This window comes from Barbus barbus (genome assembly GCF_936440315.1).
Source record: "Barbus barbus genome assembly, chromosome: 32".
NCBI classification, from domain to species: Eukaryota; Metazoa; Chordata; class Actinopteri; order Cypriniformes; family Cyprinidae; genus Barbus; species Barbus barbus.
In genome coordinates, this window is record NC_136760.1 from 29,229,055 (window position 1) to 29,248,572 (window position 19,518).

Consider the following 19,518-nt stretch of genomic DNA (forward strand, 5'->3'; position numbering starts at 1 on the left):
TAATTGCGTTGTGTTGTGAGTTTATGTGTGCTTTTTTAATTGCGTTGTGAGTTTGTTTGCTTTTTTAATTGCGTTGTGTTGTGAGTTTATGTTTGCTTTTTTAATTGCGTTGTGTTGTGAGTTTGTTTGCTTTTTTAATTGCGTTGTGTTGTGAGTTTATGTTTGCTTTTTTAATTGCGTTGTGTTGTGAGTTTATGTTTGCTTTTTTAATTGCGTTGTGTTGTGAGTTTATGTTTGCTTTTTTAATTGCGTTGTGTTGTGAGTTTGTTTGCTTTTTTAATTGCGTTGTGTTGTGAGTTTATGTTTGCTTTTTTAATTGCGTTGTGTTGTGAGTTTGTTTGCTTTTTTAATTGCGTTGTGTTGTGAGTTTATGTGTGCTTTTTTAATTGCGTTGTGTTGTGAGTTTGTTTGCTTTTTTAATTGCGTTGTGTTGTGAGTTTATGTTTGCTTTTTTAATTGCGTTGTGTTGTGAGTTTATGTGTGCTTTTTTAATTGCGTTGTGTTGTGAGTTTATGTGTGCTTTTTTAATTGCGTTGTGTTGTGAGTTTATGTTTGCTTTTTTAATTGCGTTGTGTTGTGAGTTTGTTTGCTTTTTTAATTGCGTTGTGTTGTGAGTTTATGTGTGCTTTTTTAATTGCGTTGTGTTGTGAGTTTATGTTTGCTTTTTTAATTGCGTTGTGTTGTGAGTTTGTTTGCTTTTTTAATTGCGTTGTGTTGTGAGTTTATGTGTGCTTTTTTAATTGCGTTGTGTTGTGAGTTTGTTTGCATTTTTAATTGCGTTGTGTTGTGAGTTTATGTTTGCTTTTTTAATTGCGTTGTGTTGTGAGTTTGTTTGCTTTTTTAATTGCGTTGTGTTGTGAGTTTATGTTTGCTTTTTTAATTGCGTTGTGTTGTGAGTTTGTTTGCTTTTTTAATTGCGTTGTGTTGTGAGTTTGTTTGCTTTTTTAATTGCGTTGTGTTGTGAGTTTATGTTTGCTTTTTTAATTGCGTTGTGTTGTGAGTTTATGTGTGCTTTTTTAATTGCGTTGTGTTGTGAGTTTATGTTTGGTTTTTTAATTGCGTTGTGTTGTGAGTTTGTTTGCTTTTTTAATTGCGTTGTGTTGTGAGTTTATGTTTGCTTTTTTAATTGCGTTGTGTTGTGAGTTTATGTGTGCTTTTTTAATTGCGTTGTGTTGTGAGTTTGTTTGCTTTTTTAATTGCGTTGTGTTGTGAGTTTATGTTTGCTTTTTTAATTGCGTTGTGTTGTGAGTTTGTTTGCTTTTTTAATTGCGTTGTGTTGTGAGTTTATGTTTGCTTTTTTAATTGCGTTGTGTTGTGAGTTTGTTTGCTTTTTTAATTGCGTTGTGTTGTGAGTTTATGTTTGCTTTTTTAATTGCGTTGTGTTGTGAGTTTATGTTTGCTTTTTTAATTGCGTTGTGTTGTGAGTTTATGTGTGCTTTTTTAATTGCGTTGTGTTGTGAGTTTATGTTTGGTTTTTTAATTGCGTTGTGTTGTGAGTTTGTTTGCTTTTTTAATTGCGTTGTGTTGTGAGTTTATGTTTGCTTTTTTAATTGCGTTGTGTTGTGAGTTTATGTTTGCTTTTTTAATTGCGTTGTGTTGTGAGTTTGTTTACTTTTTTAATTGCGTTGTGTTGTGAGTTTATGTGTGCTTTTTTAATTGCGTTGTGTTGTGAGTTTATGTGTGCTTTTTTAATTGCGTTGTGTTGTGAGTTTATGTTTGCTTTTTTAATTGCGTTGTGTTGTGAGTTTATGTTTGCTTTTTTAATTGCGTTGTGTTGTGAGTTTGTTTGCTTTTTTAATTGCGTTGTGTTGTGAGTTTATGTTTGCTTTTTTAATTGCGTTGTGTTGTGAGTTTGTTTGCTTTTTTAATTGCGTTGTGTTGTGAGTTTATGTTTGCTTTTTTAATTGCGTTGTGTTGTGAGTTTATGTTTGCTTTTTTAATTGCGTTGTGTTGTGAGTTTATGTTTGCTTTTTTAATTGCGTTGTGTTGTGAGTTTGTTTGCTTTTTTAATTGCGTTGTGTTGTGAGTTTATGTTTGCTTTTTTAATTGCGTTGTGTTGTGAGTTTATGTTTGCTTTTTTAATTGCGTTGTGTTGTGAGTTTATGTGTGCTTTTTTAATTGCGTTGTGTTGTGAGTTTATGTTTGCTTTTTTAATTGCGTTGTGTTGTGAGTTTATGTGTGCGTTTTTAATTGCGTTGTGTTGTGAGTTTATGTTTGCTTTTTTAATTGCGTTGTGTTGTGAGTTTGTTTGCTTTTTTAATTGCGTTGTGTTGTGAGTTTGTTTGCTTTTTTAATTGCGTTGTGTTGTGAGTTTATGTGTGCTTTTTTAATTGCGTTGTGTTGTGAGTTTATGTTTGCTTTTTTAATTGCGTTGTGTTGTGAGTTTGTTTGCTTTTTTAATTGCGTTGTGTTGTGAGTTTATGTTTGCTTTTTTAATTGCGTTGTGTTGTGAGTTTGTTTGCTTTTTTAATTGCGTTGTGTTGTGAGTTTGTTTGCTTTTTTAATTGCGTTGTGTTGTGAGTTTGTTTGCTTTTTTAATTGCGTTGTGTTGTGAGTTTATGTGTGCTTTTTTAATTGCGTTGTGTTGTGAGTTTATGTGTGCTTTTTTAATTGCGTTGTGTTGTGAGTTTATGTGTGCTTTTTTAATTGCGTTGTGTTGTGAGTTTATGTGTGCTTTTTTAATTGCGTTGTGTTGTGAGTTTATGTGTGCTTTTTTAATTGCGTTGTGTTGTGAGTTTATGTTTGCTTTTTTAATTGCGTTGTGTTGTGAGTTTATGTTTGCTTTTTTAATTGCGTTGTGTTGTGAGTTTGTTTGCTTTTTTAATTGCGTTGTGTTGTGAGTTTGTTTGCTTTTTTAATTGCGTTGTGTTGTGAGTTTATGTGTGCTTTTTTAATTGCGTTGTGTTGTGAGTTTATGTGTGCTTTTTTAATTGCGTTGTGTTGTGAGTTTATGTGTGCTTTTTTAATTGCGTTGTGTTGTGAGTTTATGTGTGCTTTTTTAATTGCGTTGTGTTGTGAGTTTATGTGTGCTTTTTTAATTGCGTTGTGTTGTGAGTTTGTTTGCTTTTTTAATTGCGTTGTGTTGTGAGTTTATGTGTGCTTTTTTAATTGCGTTGTGTTGTGAGTTTGTTTGCTTTTTTAATTGCGTTGTGTTGTGAGTTTGTTTGCTTTTTTAATTGCGTTGTGTTGTGAGTTTATGTGTGCTTTTTTAATTGCGTTGTGTTGTGAGTTTATGTGTGCTTTTTTAATTGCGTTGTGTTGTGAGTTTATGTGTGCTTTTTTAATTGCGTTGTGTTGTGAGTTTGTTTGCTTTTTTAATTGCGTTGTGTTGTGAGTTTATGTGTGCGTTTTTAATTGCGTTGTGAGTTTATGTGTGCTTTTTTAATTGCGTTGTGTTGTGAGTTTGTGTGCTTTTTTAATTGCGTTGTGTTGTGAGTTTGTTTGCTTTTTTAATTGCGTTGTGTTGTGAGTTTGTGTGCTTTTTTAATTGCGTTGTGTTGTGAGTTTGTGTGCTTTTTTAATTGCGTTGTGTTGTGAGTTTGTTTGCTTTTTTAATTGCGTTGTGTTGTGAGTTTATATTTGCTTTTTTAATTGCGTTGTGTTGTGAGTTTGTTTGCTTTTTTAATTGCGTTGTGTTGTGAGTTTATATTTGCTTTTTTAATTGCGTTGTGTTGTGAGTTTGTTTGCTTTTTTAATTGCGTTGTGTTGTGAGTTTATATTTGCTTTTTTAATTGCGTTGTGTTGTGAGTTTGTTTGCTTTTTTAATTGCGTTGTGTTGTGAGTTTATGTTTGCTTTTTTAATTGCATTGTGTTGTGAGTTTATATTTGCTTTTTTAATTGCGCTGTGTTGTGAGTTTTTTGTGAGTAATTTTGGGGCCCTTGAGATGTTTTGACATGCCCTGATATTAGTGCTTATTTCAGCTACTTATAATATACTATTGACCAACATGTATTTTTTTTGGTATTCAGCACAAACTATGCTACAATAATATGTGACCAAGGTGGATGTACATGTTTGCATTTGTTAGAAAAAAAAATATATCATGCGTGGTTAGTAAGTTTTCGGGAAAAAAAAAAGGTAGCTGAAATAAGGCCATAAAAGCCACACTAAATCGTCCTGAATAAGACTTTTGTGTAATCAGTCTTCTAGGCTAGAATATTTACTTCACAATTATGTGAAAATCATTCAGCTTACTCATTCACAGAAAACAATATATTGATTTAAATTTTTAAAGACATGTTTTGTGATTGAAATCCAATATGCGAGGGAGTGGTAATGGGCTTGAATAGTAAGTGATTTTCACCTGAGAGACAAAGGGCCCTCCCCTAAAGCTGCTAATGGCCCATCAGTGTGACTGTGACTGAGGCAGGTAAGAGTGTGAGGAGACTGAAAATTTTTTTTTTTTTAATTATTTGTATTTTATTTACAACACAGTATAATCAAAACATACATAATGAAAAAGACACATTATTGTGCACACTGATCTAACCACAGAGATGTGAACAGATTTTGAGTCATTCCTGCAACAGATTCTGTTCAACAACATTTACTTATTTCCATGGATTCAAGAAGAAATAAACATAATCAGTAGTCAAGGATCTTGTTTTACCATAGAATATCAGTGTAGTTGACCATCTGATGTTGGTACAGCGATCTCAGAGGAAAACATCTTGAAGAAAGTCATCAGGATTCATCTGTGGTTCAGGCACCTGATTCAATAAAATACAAACAACCAAAAAAAACAAACATTTGGCATAGACTCATGCATGCTTTGTACTATCGTACACAAAAAAAGACATTTTATATCTGAGAATCTAATTAATATTGTTTAGTACGTTATTAAAATCTATTTTTGAACAGAGTAGGCTATTAATAATAAACATGTTGTAAACATACTTAGACATACTCACTGGTTTGGTTCTAGGTGTGAACGGTAGACCGGACCCGGAAGGAGTGTGGAGAGTGAGTAGATAAGGTGGAGTTAGGAGGTTGATTGGCTGCAGCAGGTGCGGGGAATCAGAACGCAGGTGACTGTGATCTTGTAAACGAGGGTGGTGATGACTGCACTGACAATTACTGCAAGATAACAAAAATATGCAATACAGTTACCATTTACAGTATTATATGAAAGTACAAAATATGCAAACAGAAAAATCCACAGAAGAATAACATATAAATACTGTAAAAAAAAAGTCATCTTCCAATCTGCCCGGTCTTCTGCATTTGGCCACATGTTCTCATCCACATCACACCTTATATCTTCTTCTCTGGCAAGATGTCTTTTGGTGTGCCTTATCCACCCCTGGCAGTATTCAGCTGTGATGTCTTGGCATGCAGCATCCATTGCATCCAGGAGGGACATTTGGTCAAAAACCTTCCATCTCCAGGCTCAGGAAAACTCCTCAATGGGGTTGAGGAAAGTGGAGGAAGGAGCAAGGAAAATTGACATCATTCTCGGATGGGTGCCAGGCTGTGACTGCACTGGGAATGGTCAAGTCAAGTCAAGTTGAGCTTTATTGTCATTCCGCTACATGTGGGGACATACAGTGGAACGAAATGCCTCGCAGGACCACGGTGCTACATAAATACAGACATACAACAATGAAGTAAAAAACACTATAAACCTACTGACAGATTTGAACTATAAGTAAACTATATATAAATATTTACCCTATACAAACTAAAAAATAAAATAAAAAAATACAAACTATACGAATGCTTCACATAAATATTTACCCTATACAAACTAAAAAAATAAATAAATAAAATAAAAGATAAAAAATACAAACTATACGAATGCTTCACAAATACTGTACATGTGCAAAGAGAGACATTGTGAGTCAGCAGCTGGTTGGGGAACAGTGCAGGATGATTTGTAGTGCATGAGCATGTAAACATACATATATTGCTGAGTCTTTTGTGAGATTGTGTTCACGCTGCAGTGTGTGTAAAGTGTCTAGTGCACATAGAGGAGAGTGTGTTACCACAGGTGGTTTGTACAGGCCCACTCACCTGTGTGTAGCACACTTCCAATTGCACAAAAAAGTTCCATACAGTTTTTTTCTTTGGTGTGGTAAGGTTTGGGGTGGGGGGGGGTCCATGTTTCAGGAGGTAGGGGTTTGCATGGGGTTTCAGAGGGGGGCGGGGTGGTTTGAGTTCAGGGCTCTCACAGCCTGGGGGAAGAAGCTGTTGAGCAGTCTGGCGGAGCGGGCTCTGATGCTCCGGTACCGTCTTCCTGATGGTAAAAGTAAAGTCGTGACGTATTGTCAAGTATGGTGACCCATACTCGAAATTGGTGCTCTGCGTTTAACCCATCCAAGTGCACACACAGCAGTGAGTAGTGAACAAATGCACACACACACACACACACACACACACACACACACACACACACCGTGAACACACACCCGGAGCAGTGGGCAGCCATGCTGCAGCGCCCGGGGAGCAATTGGGGGTTCGGTGCCTTGCTCAAGGGCACCTCAGTCGTGATATTGAGGGTAGGAGCTGGAAGAGACTGTGGGAGGGATGGGTGGAGTCCTTCACGATGCTGTTGGTTTTGCTGGAGCGTCGTGTAAGGAAAATGTCCAGGATGGAGGGGAGAGGGGCACCGATGATCTTTGCAGCTGTGTTCACTGTCCGCTGGAGGGTCTTGCGGTCAGCAGCACTGCAGTTCCCGTACCAGACAGTGATGCAGCTGGTCAGCACACTCTCAATGGTGCCTCTGTAGAATACGGTGAGGATGGGTGGAGGGAGACTTGCTCTTTTCAGCCGGCGGAGAAAGTGGAGGCGCTGTTGTGCCTTTTTGGAGAGTGACATGGTGTTGGTGGTCCAGGTGAGATCCTCTGTGATGTGCACCCCCAGGAATTTAGTGCTGCTGACTCTCTCCACAGTCGAGCTGTCGATGGTCAGTGGGGGGTGGTCAACGGAGTTTCTCCTGAAGTCCATCACAACCTCCTTTGTCTTCCCCACATTGAGGGACAGATTGTTAGTGCCACACCATTCAGCCAGCTGTGCCACTTCCTCTCTGTAGTGCGTTTCATCGTTGTTGCTGATGAGACCTACCACTGTTGTGTCATCAGCAAACTTGATGATGTGGTTGGAGCTGAACTTGGCAGTGCAGTCGTGGGTCAGCAGTGTGAAGAGCAGCGGGCTGAGCACACAGCCTTGTGGGGCACCTGTGCTCAGTGTGGTAGAGCTCGAGGTGTTGTGGCCGACACAGACTGACTGAGGTCTTCCGGTTAGAAAGTCCAGGATCCAATTACAAAGGGAATTGTTAAGGCCCAGCAGGTTTAGTTTGTTGCCACATTGTTGCATGTGGTCACATCAGTCTTTTCTGCAGATCTTCTAAAATCTCACATTTATGCAGGAGTGCAATTTCCACACAAGATCAGGCCAAAGAGATCCTCTTTTACTGTTTACTGTATGGTCATGGGATTTAAAGAACCTCAACAGTGTGTTTCCTAGATGGGAATCAGCTGTAATTTATATATTTGCATAACATTATATATTTGCAAGCAGCTGTTTCTCATTAATGAATAAAAAATGGGATATATTTGTTTCAACTTCACAATATGTACAGCTGTTCACTTTGACTTTAGCCTATAAATTAGGTTTAGAACATGTTATCTGTTCTGACATACAGTGTGAAAGCATATGAAAATTTGGCAGTAAAATTACTTTGTTTTGGTCTTGGTTGAGCTTGTGTGTAAAAGAAGTTCAAGCAATTTTAAATTTGTGTTAAATAATAGAATAATTGAATAACCAACACTCTCAATACCACGACTGAGGTGAGACCTTTGAGCAAGTCACCAAACCCTCAGCTGCTCCCCGGGCTGCCCACTGCTCCGGGTGTGTGTTCACTACTGTGTGTACACTTGGATGGGTTAAATGCAGAGCACAAATTCTGAGTATGAGTATGGGTCACCATACTTGGCCACACACGTCTTTCCCTTACCTGATGACAATTGAGAGTTTTTCATAACGGTGTTGATTTAACAGACACACACATATAAGGTTAAGAACTGGTATTTGAGTGTTGAACTGAATTAGTGTTAAATTAACTCTTCTACTCTAATCTGTAACATGACGCTCATAATCGATGCTGCCTACTGAGGTTTAAACCTCAGAACTACAAATGTCTTTCTATGGTGATCTGCCTAAATACACTCACAGTAGTTCAGCACAGCATTGCTCAGTTTGGCCGCTAGATGGCGGCTTCTGCCTTGAAATAATCAGACGAATGAAGTCTGATTCACAGATCAGGTTTATGTCAGAGACCAGTGAAGACATATAACCATATATTACGACATACAGTCTATACTTTCTTATACGCCGCAAAGTAGTGAAAAATGTTAATATAGTGAAAGTTCTTTGTTACAGGTGTGTGTTCAAGTGAATGTGGATCGTTTTTTCATTGTTTAGATTAATGTTCTCTGCAATAAATGATTAGTTTGTGTTGCTCACTAGATTACACGTAAATCAGAAGGGACTCATAGAGAGTTAATGATTCAAAAATTTTATCTTTGTCCTCAGATACCAGCAAACACATCTGCTAATTTTCTGTACATCTGTAAATAATTAAAATAAGACTATATGCAAAGATTCAAAGAGATTTTTTTTATGCTGAGAAGGAGTGATTTTCAGATTTTTTAACCTATACAGTAAACTATAAATGGACAATAGTTTATTAAAAAGACAATTGTTATTTAAACAAATAAAGTCTGTCATTTTGTGTCAAAGCAAAACTTTTATTCACAATAACTAGCAAGTATTATGCATTATGTAACATTTACCAAAACAAAACTAACTGGATTTTACAGAGACCACATACACAAATGTCGCTTATTTGTTTCATTAATTGCATTATTCTTGCATCTTACGTAGCTTTACAGCATCTGGCAGATCTTACAGTTTTTTTTTCAAAACTTTACACACAAATCAAAGAATTGCACACAAAATGAAAAATGCCTCACATCTCTTGCAAAATGAAGCACTGCATTCAAAATATCACAAACACATCTCAAAAACAGACATTTGCAAACACCTTTGCCATAATATTACAGTTATTTATGATTGCTTAGGCACAATTTTAAAAACAAGGCTCATTTTGTCAAACACTACACACATTTGACACATCTACACACACAAGTAGCAGAACATCTCAGATCTTTTGCAAAATGAAACACTTTATTAAAAAATGTACAATAATTTAACAAAACACAGTTTCTGCTCTTTGAGTGACAGCTTTCAGAAACTGTGTGACAAGGAAAGATTTTGTGCGGAAGCAGCTGAAAAATACTCTGTTTGAACATAATTTAATCATAAGAAATTGGCCAGATCATTTTATGTGCAATATGGGAGAAAGTCACAGACATCTGAGATGTAAATCTGTTTTGTCACAGGAAGTGTTTGTCAGGTTTGCTTAGGGAAACTTCAGGGAAAATCTTCAGCATTGTGATGTAATCTAGAGTTTCAGGGCCGTGTGAAAGTTTCTCTGGAGTGTTTATGCTCTTCTTGTCTATTTAAAAGGCTATTTCTGAGAAGAGTCAAGAAGTTAATCCTGCTTATGTGATCAACAGCACTTTAGAGACCGTAGATAGTAACCTGCTGTCACGGCACTGACCCACTAGTAAAGTAGAGCAGTGTGTGTGTGTGTGTGTGTGTGTGTGTGTGTGTGTGAGTGTGTGTGTGTGTGTGTGTGTACTGATGTGTGTGTGTATGTGTGTGTGTGAGTGTGTGTGTGTGTGTGTGCATGTTTATGTGGTTTATGAGGACACAAATGTGTATAATGACATGGGTATGACAGAGGTATTACAATATGAAGGTGGTTTATTAGATTAGATTAGATTCAACTTTATTGTCATTGCACATGTAAGGTACAGGGCAACGAAATGCAGTTAGCATCTAACCAGAAGTGCAATAAGCAGAGGTACAGGATATACAGTGCCTACAATATGTTACATATGTACAGAAATATACAGATAAGGCAGTAGTACTATGGACATAATTTACAAATTTTTAAATACTATCAGTATGATATACAGATGGGTGATATGAACATACTATACAGATGAATTGTGCAGTAAACGTATGTACACTATGAGCAAAAACTATGAATATAATTACAAATGGATATGAATTTAAGATATATAATTAACATTAAGATATATAAACACTAGTGCAATGAACATTGAAAGTGCATAGAAATAAAAATTTCCAGTACATAGTACTCAGTGTGTAGATTGTTTTAAGGACACTGCCTATGTCCCCGTAATTCAAAAGGCTTAAAAAACATACTAAATGGTGTTTTTTTAAAAATCTAAAAATGCACAAAGTCTCCTGTGAGGGCTAAGTTTAGGTGTAGGGTTGGTGTAGGGCAATAGCACACACAGTTTGTTCAGTATAAAAACCATTACGCCTATGGAGAGTCCCCATAAACCACAAAAACCAACATGTGTGTGTGTGTGCACCTGGTATTCATCACGTCCTGGGGACCAAATGTCCCCACAAGGATAGTAATACCAGTAAATCTTAATCTTGTGGGGACATTTTTTGGTCCCCATGAGGAAACAAGCTTATAAATCATACAGCATAAAGTTTTTTGAAAATCTAAAAATGCACAAAGTCTCCTGTGAGGGCTAAGTTTAGGTGTAGGGTTGGTGTAGGCAATAGCACACACAGTTTGTTCAGTATAAAAACCATTACGCCTATGGGATGTCCCCATAAAACATGGAAACCCAACATGTGTGTGTGTGTGTGTCTGTGTGTGTGTGTGTGAGAGTGGGTGTGTGTGTGTGTTTCACCTTTATTTATATAGCGCTTTTAACAATACAGATTGTGTCAAAGCACTTATCGGGTATCGAATTGGAGGATAGAGTGTCAGTAATGTATAATAATAAGATTAAACACTCAATTTTCAGTTAAAGGCATTTCATTATTAAATTCAGAGATGTCATTGTCTAGCTCAGTTTAGTTTGAATAATATCTGTGAAATCAAATTGACAATAATCGCTAGAAATCAAGTGTCCCCAACTGAGCAAGCCAGAGGCGACAACGGCAAGGAACCAAAACTCCCTCTGAGACAGAATGGAGAAAAAAACCTTGGGAGAAACCAGGCTCAGTCTGTCAGTCTGTGTCTCGTGTTCTCCCGCCTCTCGTGTCCATATTTGGCCTTTCTGTTCCTGTCCTCATTCCCTGCTCATTAGTTAATTAGTCCCTAGTTTTTAGTCCCTAATTGCCCCGCACCTGTTTCTGTTCTTCCTTGTTGATTTCTCCATGTTTATAAGCCCTGTGTTTCCCTGCCCCTGTGTCCGGTATTGAACGTCAGATGTGTTCGTCTCTCCCCAAGCTCCTCGTCCTGTGTGTGTTTCAATAAAGGATTATTGTTGGAATCTCCTCGTCTCCGCGCCCCTTGTCTCCCGAGAGGGAACGTGACACAGTCGGCGGGCCAGTTCTCCTCTGGCCTGGATATTATTGTTTATTTATTGTTTAATTATTGATTTAATTAAAATTTTAAATGTATAAATGTTTTATATTTCTATTTTTATATTGTTGCAATTTCTGACAATAATAGTATTATGCAATTAGGTATTTTATTATATTTTTAGTTATTTTGTTTTATTTTTAGTCGAGGTCTTTACTGGGGATATGTCCCCGGGGCTCATCCAGGTGTCCGGCCTCCGCCGACGATCAAGGCCGCAGACATCATCTCCCGACGCCGATCCACCATCTGATCCGGACACAGACTGAGAAACAGAATAAGATAGAAACAGACAAATATTAGCATAGATGCCATTCTTCTTACGATGTATTGAGTACATTGTGTGTTATGAGGAGTGTTCCCGGTTCCGGTTGATCTAATTAATGCAGCCTAACAATCCTTTAACGGATTTGAATAATAGAAGTGTATTAGTGTATTAAGTGTAGGCCAGGTTAAAGAAATGTGTCTTTAATCTAGATTTAAACTGACAGAGTGTGTCTGCCTCCCGAACAGTGTTAGGTAGATTGTTCCAGAGTTTGGGAGCTAAATAGGAAAAGGATCTGCCGCCTGCAGTTGATTTTGATATTCTAGGTATTATCAAACGGCCAGAGTTTTGAGAACGCAGCAGACGTGGAGGACTATAATGTGATAAGAGATCGCTCAAGTACTGAGGAGCTAAACCATTCAGGGCTTTATAAGTAATTAACAAGATTTTAAAATCTATACGATGTTTGATGGGGAGCCAATGAAGTGTTGACAGAACCGGGCTAATATGGTCGTACTTCCTGGTTCTAGTAAGAACTCTAGCTGCTGCATTTTGGACCAGCTGTAGTTTATTGATCAAGCGTGCAGAACAACCACCCAATAAAGCATTACAATAGTCTAACCTTGAGGTCATAAACGCATGAATTAGCATTTCTGCATTTGACGTTGAGAGCATAAGTCGCAATTTCAATATATTTTTGAGATGGAAAAACGCAGTTTTACAGATGCTAGAAACATGGCTTTCAAATGAAAGATTGCTATCAAACAGCACACCTAGGTTCCTAACTGATGAAGAAGAATTGACAGAGCAGCCGTCAAGTGTTAGATAGTGTTCTAGGTTATTACATGTGGGGTTTTTAGGTCCGATAATTAACATCTCTGTTTTTTCAGAATTTAGCAGTAAGAAGTTACTCGTCATCCAGTTTTTTATATCGACTATGCATTCCATTAGTTTCTCAATTTGGTGTGTTTCACTGGGCCGCGAAGAAATATAGAGCTGAGTATCATCAGCATAACAGTGAAAGCTAACACCATGTCTCCAGATAATATCTCCCAAGGGTAACATGTAAAGCGTGAAAAGTAACGGCCCTAGTACTGAGCCTTTACTCCATACTACACTTGTGATCGATATGATACCTCTTCATTCACTGCTACGAATTGATGGCGGTCAGATAAGTACGATTTGAACCATGCTAAGGCACTTCCACTAATGCCAACAAAGTGTTCTAATCTATTTAAAAGAATGTTGTGGTTGATAGTGTCGAACGCAGTGCTAAGATCCAGTAGAACTAATAAAGAGATACAACCACGATCAGATGATAGAAGCAGGTCGTTTGTAACTCTAATGAGAGCTGTCTCAGTACTATGATACGGTCTAAATCCTGACTGGAATTTCTCACAGATACAATTTTTCTCTAAGAAGGAATATAGTTGTGAGGATACTACCTTTTCTAGTATCTTTGACAGAAAAGAGAGATTTGAGATCGGTCTGTAATTAACTAGATCTTTGGGGTCAAGTTGGGTTTTTTTAATGAGAGGCTTAATAACAGCCAATTTGAAGGTTTTGGGGACATATCCTAATGACAATGATGAATTAATAATAGCCAAAAGAGGATCTATGACTTCTGAAAGCAGCTCTTTTAGTAGTTTAGATGGAATAGAGTCTAACATATATGTTGTTGGTTTAGATGATTTAACCAGTTTATACAATTCTTCCTCTCCTATAGTAGAGAATGAGTGGAATTGTTCCTCAGGGGATCTATAGTGCATCTGATGTGATATTGTAGCTGACGGCTGCATGATTACAATTTTATCTCTAATAGTATCGATCTTGGAAGTAAAGTAGTTCATAAAGTCATTACTGCTGTGCTCTTGGGAAATACCAACACCTGTTGATGCTTTATTTTTCGTTAATTTAGTGACTGTATTGAATAAATACCGGGGATTATGTTTGTTTTCTTCTAGAAGAGACAAAAAGTAATCAGATCTAGCAGTTTTTAATGCTTTTCTATAGGATAAGGTTCTTTCCCGCCAAGCTATATGAAATACCTCTAGTTTTGTTTTCCTCCAGCTGCGCTCCATTTTCCGGGCTGCTCTCTTTAAGGTGCGAGTGTGCTCATTATACCACAGAGTCAGACTGTTTTCTTTGATCTTCTGTAAGCGTAAAGGAGCAACTGTATCTAAAGTGCTAGAAAAGAGAGAGTCCATAGTTTCTGTTACATCATCAAGTTTTTCTGCGCTGTTGGATATGCTGAGGAATTGAGATAAATCAGGAAGATTACTTACCAAGCAGTCTTTTGTGGTAGAGGTGATGGTTCTACCATACTTGTAACAAGGAGTAGCATTTACAGTTTTAGCTATATGGCGTTTACACAAGACTAGATAATGATCTGAGATATCATGGCTTTGCTGCAGGATTTCAACACCACTAACATCAATTCCATGTGACAGTATTAAATCTAGAGTATGATTTCTACAATGAGTAGGTCCTGAAACGTGTTGTCTAACCCCAATAGAGTTCAGAATGTCTATGAATGCTGATCCTAATGCATCTTTTTCATTATCGACATGGATATTAAAATTGTAAACAATTAAGACTTTATCTGCAGCCAGCACTAACTCAGATAGAAAATCAGCAAATTCTTTAATAAAGTCTGTATGGTGCCCTGGTGGCCTGTATACAGTAGCCAGTACAAACATCACAGGGGATTTATCACTAACATGTGTTTCTCTAGATAATGTTATGCGCAGCACCATAACTTCAAACGAGTTATACTTAGAGCCTGCTCTCTGAGAAATACTGAGAATATTGCTATAAATTGTAGCAACACCTCCCCCTTTACCTTTTGGACGTGGCTAATTTTTATAGCAGTAATCTTGGGGGTGGACTCATTTAAAGTAATGTATTCATCATTACTTTAGAGTGTGTGTGTTTGTGAGATAGAGTGTGTGTGTTTGTGAGTGTGTGTGTGTGTTTGTGAGAGTGTGTATGTGTGTGTGAGAGAGAGAGTGTGTTTGTGTGTGAGATATAGAGAGCGTGTGTGTGTGTGTGTGTGAGAGAGAGAGAGTGTGTGTGTGTGTGTGTGTGAGAGAGAGTGCGTGTGTGCATGCATGTGTGTGTCTGTGTGTGTGTGAGATTGTGTGTGTGTGTGTGTGTGTGTGTGATATAGAGTGTGTGTGTGTGTGTCTGTGTGTTTTTGTGTGTGTGTATGTGAGTGTGTGAATGTGTGTGTGTGTATGTGAGTGTGTGTGAGAATGTGAGTGTGTGTGTGTGTGTGAGAGAGAGAGCGTGTGTGTGTGTGTGTGTGTGAGAGAGAGTGTGCGTGTATGTGCATGTGTGTGTGTGTGTGTGTGAGTGAGAGTGGGTGTGTTTGTGTGTGTGTGTGTGTGTGTGAGAGCGCGTGTGTGAATGTGTGTTTGTGTGTGCCCGTCTTCTTCCTTTCTACAAATAGTGCTCAAGGTGTTTTTCTTGTGTATTCTTGAAATGAATCAGTGTTGACCAAATTGTTAAAACGCTTTGTTAAAAATATCTATTGAAGAGCTTAAAGAGCAAATAACTGGAAAAATAGACAAAGCATTGCCATGAATTTATACTTTATCCCAAATTATCTCCATCTTTTCTAAACAGCATTAAAAAGATCTAACATTCTTTGCCATGCTGAGTTTTTTGTCTTTTAGCTCATGTTAAATACACCTGATTCCAGGAACTGTGGAGGACTGTGACCTGAAAGACGTCAATGCATACAGTTCACTTGCATTAAATGAGGAATAAAGACACTAAAGGGAAAAAGCGTGAATGAATAGTGAATGAATGAAAGAATGAACAGATGCTCCTCTTCAGCTCTGCTTTGGTGTGTTTCTGAGGAACAGAGTAGCTTCAGAGTTCAGTCACCCGTGACCCGCTGCAGTAAAGCTCTCCTGATCCTCTTTGGTCTTCAACACACGTCAGAAACCCAAATCTACTGATATGAGAGCAGCTCCTTGTGCAGAGGAATTACTGCAGATTACTAAACCCTGGAGAATTTCTAATCCTAACGTGAATGTTGATTAGCCATCGCTTCGAGATCTGAGCTGGAGACAGAGAAGATCTGTGAACATCAGTGTGCCTTGAGAAACACACCGAACCTGTAAAGAGTGAACGTGGGTTTGAACAAAAGCGTCTGCATAAAAGAGCATTTGGACTCCTAACTAACACACAGAGAGGAATCAGGGCATTTACTGAGTCAGATGACGGTTTGTGAAGGGAACCAGCTAAACCAGAGAAGAGGATCATCTGCAAGCCAATCCATGATTAGAGATTCTAGCGGAGTTCATTCACCTTCATCAATCTCCTTCTGAACCCCTAAAGAACCCGTGGCAAACTGCCTTGTGCATCACAATTTATTCTGTGGCTTAACAATGAAAGGCCCTTTTGTTTTTAGCGGTTCATTCACTGGCTTCAAGTCTTGGTTAGAAAAATCCTCTTACTTACAGATTTACACATGAATACTGTATTCTGATGCATTGGTCAACAGCGACAGTGAGGCAAGAACAATGAAAAGGTTAAATGATTGTGTCCTGAATGAGCTGTGTAAGTCATCTATCACACTCCAGGAAACTGAAATAAGGCTTCAATAATCACAATCATGGACAAATATCTCCAAATGGGTTGGGCACTGATTTGACATATACAGTGAATTACAGTCCCATCACATGTAAACTCTTGCAGACTCGTCTGAATACAACATTACATGGCTAAAGCTCCTTCACTATTTCTTCTTGTCTGTAGATTTCTGACCGGTGAGGAATTGCCAGATTCCTCCGCGGTAGAACTCGTTACCGAACGCGTACAGGACGGCGTGGAAGATTGGAGATGTCTTGGCCAGCACTGGCAGGACCTGGAGGATTTACAACCAGACGAACATGATCAACACTGAGATCAACATGAGAACAATGATTTATCAAGCCAGTGAAAGATTTTAAAGATCACCAGTGTTTGTTTTCTTACCATTCTGAGCTTTGGGGAAACGAGATTAACGTCCTCGAAGCAGGCGTATGTGCACATCAGAACATACGGACCCCAGCAGAACAGCAGCGCTTTCAGAGGCAAACCTGTGTTAAACTGCAGGACAGAGAGGAGAAGCGCTGACACAAAACACCAACACACTGTCTGCTCACAGCATCACGAGAAACTAGACCAAAAATCTGACGCTTGCGTTACTTGATGCAAGAAGGAGGTCTTAAAGCACACAGAACAGTGATCTACAGATGATTCACGTCAGTCTGACTGCAGACGAACTCGTTTGTGTTGCTCTAACGATCCACATACAAACACTGACGACCACGCATTCTGTGAGCAGATGAACTGCTGCCAGGTAGTGACTACCACATTAACACTCAACAACCAGTCGTTAATGATGAGTTCAGACGTGTCTCATGTGTGCTGCAATCCATGCCTACTGTAAATACTGTACAGACCTAAATACAGCCTCATTACAGCATGAAGCATAAACCAAGTCTGGTTTAGTTGAAATTGCTCCACAGAATGTGTCACTGATCATACTTTAGCCATAAAGAACTGATCAATTAAATTTACATAATAGGGGACAGCAATTAATACAAATTATAAACTGAACACATAAATACCAGATGAATTAAAAATATGATTTAAAAAGTTTATTACAAAAAAAATTTACTTTATAAAAAAGGCAAAGCGAAATCACACTAAGCGACAGCAAAGTTCCTGCAAATAAAGATATGCTGTGAATGTAATTGGAGCGTATGTTGACTAAGGAGAGTGCGAGTACCTTAAAGTGGTGTGTCTTTTTGAAATAAGCATAGATGGCATTGTAGGACGACTGCAGAACCATAACAGGGAATGCTAAATACAGTACAGTGATGGCCAGCATGTAGGTGATGTAATTCCTGAAGAAGACAGAGAAGCAAACAACGTATTACTCTTGCATGCAAATTCACATTAGCACAGATAGTCATTTCCAGGCAGGGCAGACATTGTTGTTTGTCAAGATCTTTCTTATTATGATCTCTGATTAGTGATGTGCAGTAGTTTAAAGTAGCATTGTTGGGTTTTGATTTGAGTTGCGTGAGCTACGAAACAGAGTGAAGTCCGTTAGTGTGCTTGTGTTCTGGTGTGTGAGATGCATGTACCGGTCTCCTTGCGTGTAGTCCAGCGTACAGCATGTTTTCATCGGCTCAAAGTCAAAGACGCCCCAGCCGATGGCCGGCAGCGGCAGAGCCGCCCAGAACACGGCCAGGATCCAGATGATGGTGCTCATGGTCATAGATGTGCTCCAGAACATCTTCTGCTCTGGAAACAAACACAACTAACTCATCGATTTACAGCCGGTCAGCTGAGACAGTGCAGGAAAACTGTATTAAAAATGATCATAAAACCCAATGCAAGCCTTACAGAAACAAGAGTACCATTAATGTCTTGTGTGTCAACACTGAAAAATAATAAAGTAACATTTTATGGATGGCAGATGTTCCCGTTTATACTCACTAGTACAGTACTGATGATATCTGTCCCAAGCAATGGCAGCGAGAAAACAGATAGCGGCGAGGATCGACACCATTCCCTGAAAAGCATGAATCTGACAGCCCTCCGACCCGAACGGCCAGTATCTTCCAGAGTTCAGAAAAACAAATAATAAATAATAAATTTTTATTTATTTGTGTCATATCTTTTCACACAGTTTTAGAAGTTGTGTTTTTGGTCAGTCTCACCTCAGGTAACTGGCGTAAGCGGCCACTAAACCGTTAATGTTGAGGCTCAGGTCAGCCACAGCCAGGTTAAAGACAAAGAAGTTATTGGGCGTCTGCATCTCCCGGATTCTGAGGAACGCCAGCACCGAGATCAAGTTAAGAAAGAAACCGAGAAGACCTAGAAGAAAATATTCAGATATTCAGACTGAACAGAATTCATAACACTGTGCACCGCAATCATAACAAAATAATGATAACATCCACACTAACAATGAAGCACAGTGATCAGATGCCATCACTGTATGATCATTAGACAAATGGAACTGACTGTTTCTTTCTTTCTTTCTTTTTTTTCTAATTCAGAAACTGTTTAGGAAGCTTTCTGGTTTTACAGATCAATAAGAGCAGCCCTCATTAATCGATAGATCAGCCTTCCCAAATCAATCAGGCATAAACAACTTTTGCATGTTTGTCAATACATTAATTGATGAAGAACTATCAGCACTGATGAATGGATGGTCTGATTGATTGATTGATTGATCAGCACTCACCGCCCACCAGCAGCGCGGAGCCGAAGGCGAACATGTCGAAATCGCTGAATCCCTCCGGTAACGTGTATGAAGCCATTGTCCGAGATCCTCCTCACTGCTGACCGCTGCGTTACAGTGCGAGACTTTATATGTGTGCTTATTCCTAGTGAAAGCGCATGTGAGATTTAAAGCCCCTGAAATCCCCGCAAGAATGTTTTAATTCTGCAAAAGTTTGTGAAATCAGATCAGATAAACACTGTGCCACCAAAGTGTTCTCGAGCGCCACCAGCTGGCCATTTTCAGAAGAGCACCTGGCATTTTTCAGCTGGCTAAAAACGCTTTGATGGACATGTTAATTGAATATTTATTGTTAGGCATATGGGCTATTATTAATATAATTGATATAATTAATATAATTATTTATATAATTGGTTGTCCCGTTCTTCATAACACATTGATTTGAGTACCTTTTATTAAATGTTATGTTTGAAAAATCTATATTGTGAATGAAATGAAATCGTTGAAAGTAGAAACAAGAA

At 38.3% G+C, this 19,518-nt stretch overlaps 1 protein-coding gene across 1 annotated transcript; it reads right to left on the bottom strand.

The window, feature by feature from the left end:
* Positions 1-15,323: 15,323 nt before the first annotated feature.
* On the bottom strand, positions 15,324-19,098 carry rgrb (retinal G protein coupled receptor b). Its single transcript, XM_079388963.1, has 7 exons — positions 19,001-19,098; positions 18,471-18,627; positions 18,247-18,368; positions 17,892-18,051; positions 17,531-17,648; positions 16,732-16,845; positions 15,324-16,621 (listed from the first exon to the last, which is right to left on the bottom strand). The coding sequence occupies exons 1-7, from the start codon at positions 19,074-19,076 to the stop codon at positions 16,493-16,495; spliced, it is 876 nt and encodes a 291-aa protein (XP_079245089.1). The 5' UTR covers positions 19,077-19,098; the 3' UTR covers positions 15,324-16,492.
* Positions 19,099-19,518: the final 420 nt, after the last annotated feature.